The following is a 6,289-nucleotide window of genomic DNA, read 5'->3' as shown; positions in this document are numbered from 1 at the left end:
AATCCTTTATCTGACAAAAACACCAGAGATTCAGAATATAGAGTTCATAATAATTGGCTTACGGCTCATTTAACTGGACCAGCTCTCTCTATTCGGGAGAGCTTGGAATTGACCCCGTCGATATTGACTATTGAGTTCTACTTCTACCTATGGGTGCCGTCTAGGTACCTTTTCGTCTTTTGGGAGCTTTAATTTTTGATAGTGGTGGGAAGCATTAATTCGTCGTTGCTATACATTTTTATTTTTTGCGATTTTAAAATAACCCAATGTCAACTGTGACTAACCTTATTAATCGATTTTCAAATTATACATGGCGAAAACTCATCTAATTTTCTCTCCCTTTCTTTTGGTCATTTTAATTGCTCTTAGTTTCGGGTAAGCTACACAAGCAACCTAATTGCCTTCTTCTATTTTTTTAATGGGATAATTTGCGTTACCTTTTCCGGCAAAGATCATAATTTGCGTTATCTCCGAAATAAAATTAGTGAAACTTCTTTCCGTTACTTTTTCCGTCCAAAACTAGTTAGTTGAGTCACCGGTTCTGTGCAGTGGATAAAAAACAAACACGTGGCATGTAGCCACCGAAAATACCCTCATCTTCTACCCATTTCCCGGCGCTGTTACAGCACCGCCACCAACAAAAGTATCATCTCATCTTCACTGCCCATGACTCCGTTTTCTAAATTCCAAATCAAAATTCTTAGTCTTGTCAATGAACAACTTTGTATCTTCAATTTCATTAGTGGCTCACGAAAATCAGGTAAGGTGATAACTGATACTTGATCAAAGAAAGCAAAATGGAATAGTACAAACTAAATAGTTTGTGTGTTATGCGAATTTTACATGGTAAAATCAGTTGATTTTAGGAAGTATTTTTTTGAATTGAATCAAAATCAGTTTATTGGACGAACTGTAATTTTATTTCTTCTAATCTTTTTATTTTCCTAATTTTATTTATTCTGATCAAATACTCGTTCTGGTTAGTAGTTACTAACTTTGTGATGTAAAAGCTACGAAAACCAAAGATTTATGATGGGTTATCTGAGACGCAAGATTTAGTATTAGATTTTTATCGATTCTTATAAAAATTTGACAATTTGATTCGTTCTCATTGTATAAAAAATGCATGGAGGATGTTTACAAGGTGTTTGCATAAATGATACACCGAAATATTCTTCTTTAAATACAAATGATGCGAAGAAGACGACTTTACGTTACTTAATCTAGGTTCTTCATGTGGTCTAAGTTGTTCTTATACATTTTTCAGTTCTCCATTAAATTATTATTGTTACTATTCTTGTTGTTGAAATGGGTTTTATGGTTGCAGTTGATGTGGTTGCACTTCAATGGTAATTATATAATTTTGAATGAGACCCACTTTTGCAGTTCGATAAACAAAAGAGGTTGTTAATTTGTCTGGGTTTTCATCACCTGGGCAAGTTCATAATCTGTACTTTTTTGGGAAATTGAATTCATGGATTTTCTTCAATTTTTACTTCTTATTAAGGGTTTACCTTTAATGGATCTTTCTAGTTCTGTCTTAGTTCCACTTTTTTTGTTGCAGATCTAATGTTGATGACGTATTCGAAAACAAAAATCTGAAGATGAGACCTTAACTACTGATACAAGGTGGAGAAGATAACCAGTGAGGGTACTATAGGTAGTTTGCTAAAAAAAGATATTTTTTTGCCACGTGTATTTCCTGTTGAATCAGCTAACTAGTTTTGGACGGAAAAAGTAACGAGGGGAGTTTTCCCTAAGTTTATTTCCGTAGGGGACGTAACGCAAATTATGATCTTCGTCAGGGGAGGTAACGCAAGTTACCCCTTTTTTAATAAATGATTACAATTCTATGCTTGGGCATTTCATTGTTATGGGATTGAAGAGCAATTTCAAATGAAACCTTTCAAACTCATCGTTCGTATATATCTTTTGATTTATTGAAACAACCATGTACCCTTTTGATATTTTTAGATTACATATGCAGATATGTGAATGGCGCTGGTGGGCAATTAGGTGCCTACGGGTCCGCGGACTATGATGTACAGTGTATTGCAGTAGCAAAGATCCCAGAAGTGCGTTACTGTGATGAGTGTCACTTTGCGTGTTACGTTTACGTAGAACATAACATCATTACAGGATATAGTGGTACATCGTGCCAAGATGATTCAGTCAATGCTGGAGCATACGTCTGTACATGTTGTGCATGAATGATGAAACCGCAACACCCACAAGCATATCACGGATATGATCAACTTCGGTTTCTTTTCTCTGATTCTCTTTTGTAAGTTTTATGAACAAATTTGGATGTTGTTGGGTTACGAGTTTGATCGGCCTTCATTGGTCAATGACTGTTGTTTGAATAAATGAAATCAGGCTGCTGTGTGTTTGTCTGTTTCATGATTCCCTAATACTGTTCTACTTTTCATACCCCGTTTCTGAAATTTCTCCAAATCGTTTGTGATAATCTGTCCCTTGTCAGAACTCTTTAGATGTAGATGGGTCTGTTTGTATAATCTGTCCGAGATTGCCCGAAATCCACTATGGTCCTCAATGTGTACTAGAATATTCACGAGCCACTGTTATACACTTGGCCAACGTCTCAGGCTCCCCAGCCACACTGGGTCCACAAAAACAGTCCAAAAGGTCCTTGCGTACTGGGGAGAAGACACCTATTCCTCCAGGGCAATAATGTGAGTTTAATCAGTCGGTAGTACACTGTGAAATGGCATACGCTGCCAACTCCTTTTCTGATGATGCAGCTCATCGTATCCATTTCTATGATTGATGTTTCCTTCAATAATTCGTACTGTTTAATTGGTGGGAAATTCTGATGATTCTCCAAGGGCAAGACGGGTTTCTCTAGAAATGCTGCAACATAATCCTAAGGTTACTTTGTCATGTACTCACTGATGACACAAAAACACATACTACATGCTAGTAACTACACTCCAGAATCGCACCTTCTGGATCTGATACACGGGATGTCCACAGTTGTGAGTTTGTTTGTCTCACTGAACAACTTGATTGTAGGAAAAACAGAATCAATAACTGGTAAAAGTAATAACTTATCAAGAAATTTAATGCAACGACCATCCTGAGTTTTTATGCCTTCTTTCAATAACATTGTTTTTACAGGAATAAATGAAGAACCAATATAAAATGGGATAACAAAGAAACCCAAGGCAAATCAATTGAAAGAGAACAAAATATGATTGTTCATGGATTTCTAATGTTTTCCCTTAAACAAACAACAATGGCAGAAATATATATACACTCAATGGAACAATAAACGAAATACAAAATAATTTACTTGACATCGAATTCTAATAGAAACCCCTACCTCCTCTAGACTGATAAAGTTCTAATCTACTTTTAGTCTCAGGCAAGAGTGTGTCTAGTGTCGGATGTTGAATCATATATGCTTGTTTTGATGCCCATTCAAGAACTGTAAGTACTTCTGCCTGAGCTAATTCCTCACTATCTGGTACATGATAAGCAACATAACATAACAATACCAAAGAGGAAATCTGAACTTTCTGTTCGGAGAAGTACACAAGTTGGATTAGATGCTTAACTCCACCTGCAGTAATGATAGCTTTTGCATGATCAAGGTGGAGATAGTTACCCGAACAAGCAAATTTGGTGAGAGCAATTGCTGCTTCTCTTGTAATTTCACTTTCCTTCTCATCCAACAATTTCACCAACGGACCAATAATCCTTGTCTCGGTTGCTTTGAAAGTCCTGGCCAAATGACCCATTGCTTTGATGCAAGGAATGAGAAGCTCTGTATCACCATTCTCGATTACTTTCAAAACTTGATCCACGACGGCCTTAGCAGCTGGAGAATTGGGTTTGAATGCAGATCGTCTCAAGTCAGGGTCTTCTTCAGCAACAGAAGCAATCTCCATCAATGCCATAGCGGAATTGTACTGAACATCATCTGAACCCTTTTCAAGTAATACAGCAAAACATAATAACGCTCTAGACTCGGTGATACTCTTACAAATAGAAGAATTCCCCTTAGCAAGATGCCACAATGCTTTCGCTGCCATAGCTTTCATTGCAGTCTTGGTAGCTGGGTCTTCCAATTCCCTCCCTTTTGCAGCTGATGACAAATGATGACTGCTTTTGCTATCAAGGGAGTGATTCTGCTGATGCCCAGTAGAATTAACAATGGGTTGGAGTGGACTAGATGGTGATCTCTGTCCTACTTTGCTAGGCATCGTAGACATTGTGTGCTTAACTACATTATGCATACTGTTATTGAGGTTGTTTTTCCCCATGGGATGAGGGATCTGACCCAAAATCTGTTTCTCATCCCCATTGACTCCCTTCACATTATTGTTAGGGGTGGCAGTGGGGGTGTTGGTAATAGCGGAACCAGTTATTTGTTTATCATGACTACTAGCAACAACAACAGAATGAATAGACATAGCAGCTTTATTACTAGTAATAGCATACTTACTATGTTCTTGAATCGTTTCGAACGCGAGATGCCCCACAAGTAACCGAATGATATTGTTCTGAGCGAAATGATCTTGACATTTAGGATGATTGTTTGTCAATTCAGAAACAGCCCAAGCAACCATGGACTGAACTTTCATTGGACCATCTTTGAGAATCTTGGCGAAAACAGTGCAAACACCAGCATGAATCATATGTTCAACACTCTCAGGATCCCGACCTAATAAACCAATAGCTCTAGCAGCATTCTCTTGACCTTCAATTCTCCCTTCTTTCACCAATTTCAATAACGGACCAACTCCACCTTCTTCAATAATCAATTTCCCGTATCTATCATTATCACGAGCCAACGAAACAAGCGAAGCAGCCGCATCAGATCGATCATCAATTGATCCATTAACAAGAGTAGCAATTTGCTCCCAAATTAAACAAAGAATAGGCTCATTAGCCGCAATAGGAGGTAACCCTAAATACTCATCATCTCTTCCATCAGCTGAAGCAGCAGAAACCCTTAACAACCACGAAACATCACCAATAGAATTCTCCAAATTCCCAGACATTTTCTTGAATTGAGTAGCTGGTATAATAGTAAAAACTCTCTTCATTAAATTCTTACTAGCACAACATTTAGTAACTAAAGCCAAAGCTTTATCGAGAACCTGTTCAGTATCATCAATAATCCTCCGTGTTGGCCTTTCGTATAAATCAGAACTTGCTCTTGCTGCTTGACGAAGAAGTGCTGCTAATTTCTCAGTCTTGGATTTCAATTCTGAACATTCTTGTTTAAATGAGTGTGGATCTTCAGCTAGTTTTGATACTTGATCAGCTAATTGAATCGGCTTAGCTAAGATCTGTTTCACTATATCAGCCATTGAATTTTTTCTCTCAAACCCTAATTAGAATCCGATTTGAGATCCCCAAATCTTGAATTACAACAGTGAGAAACAAGGTTTGGTTTTTTTTCTTCTTCTTCTTCTTGTTGGTGGGTTTACAGAGTGTGTGTTACAAGACTTCTTGACTCTGAAAAGAAATCTTTACATGAGTCAAAAGAGTTTACACACTTGGGACAAGTTTACTTATTTTTATAACCTCTTACTAGTGTGGTGGACTATTACACAACCTGGTATGACAAGGAGGAATGAGTCAGTGAAATTACAACCGTTGATTTGGTTCTTTTTGGTGAAGATTGACGGTTGTGATGAGGTTTGATTAGTAAGTCAACTTTAGTAGAGGAGAAAAGAGAGACAATGTGTGGGTTGGCGCCTTGGCGGAAGTGGGGAGTCGGTGGTCTTAGTTTATTATGTAACAGTCGGATGTCATAACTTGAAATTGAAATGCAGGAATTACATGTATGTACTGTTATAGTGTTCTTAGTTAGTGGCAGGTCCATCCACTAAAGCCCAATAACGGTAGGTCCATAATTAAAAGAAAAGAGAAAAATGGACCTAATTTTTTAAGCACAGGTCCTGCACACGTGTATAAATATTATGCGTATTTTTAGAATTCCCAAAATAGCCTTTACTATATATAACAGAAACATAAGCTAGTTTCTCTCCATATTCTTTTTCTTCTCAGATTCAGTTTCTCTCTCTCTCTCCCTCTCCCTCTCCTCTTCTCTACTGATGCGGGATTTAATGAAATCAATTCATTTTCTTCATTCTTTAATTTCTAGTTTTTTGTATTAGGATAAAGCTTGGAAACGAAGATTTTTAGAACATCTTGATCGATTCAAGAACCCAAATCGATTCTACCCTTTGGTAAGTTGATTTTCCTTATTAATCTTCTTCTCGTAATGTTTATTCGAAGGTTTCAAGATCTAATC

General features: G+C 37.3%; 1 protein-coding gene and 1 long non-coding RNA gene across 3 annotated transcripts; one reads left to right on the top strand and one right to left on the bottom strand.

Moving 5' to 3' along the window:
- Positions 1–384: 384 nt before the first annotated feature.
- On the top strand, positions 385–2,403 carry LOC113286057. Of its 2 annotated transcripts, none has more exons than XR_003329081.1 (2): positions 385–1,660; positions 1,988–2,403. It is a non-coding gene; the product is annotated as an uncharacterized LOC113286057 (long non-coding RNA). The 2 variants fall into 2 exon arrangements; XR_003329080.1 differs by having other exon boundaries at positions 385–1,810.
- A 676-nt stretch (positions 2,404–3,079) lies between these two features.
- Positions 3,080–5,503, bottom strand: LOC113288898. The gene has a single exon (XM_026538038.1). It carries the CDS (start codon positions 5,337–5,339, stop codon positions 3,327–3,329), a length of 2,013 nt encoding a protein of 670 aa, XP_026393823.1. The 5' UTR covers positions 5,340–5,503; the 3' UTR covers positions 3,080–3,326.
- Positions 5,504–6,289: the final 786 nt, after the last annotated feature.

The sequence above is a fragment of the Papaver somniferum genome, chromosome 6, assembly GCF_003573695.1.
Source record: "Papaver somniferum cultivar HN1 chromosome 6, ASM357369v1, whole genome shotgun sequence".
Taxonomy (NCBI): domain Eukaryota; kingdom Viridiplantae; phylum Streptophyta; class Magnoliopsida; order Ranunculales; family Papaveraceae; genus Papaver; species Papaver somniferum.
Note: the sequence above shows the minus strand (reverse complement) of the source record. Positions and strands in the feature narration are given on the sequence as shown.

Excerpts from the sequence above, each read along its gene's own strand:
- LOC113288898 (XM_026538038.1), bottom strand. The coding sequence starts at position 5,339 with ATGGCTGATATAGTGAAACAGATCTTAGCTAAGCCGATTCAATTAGCT.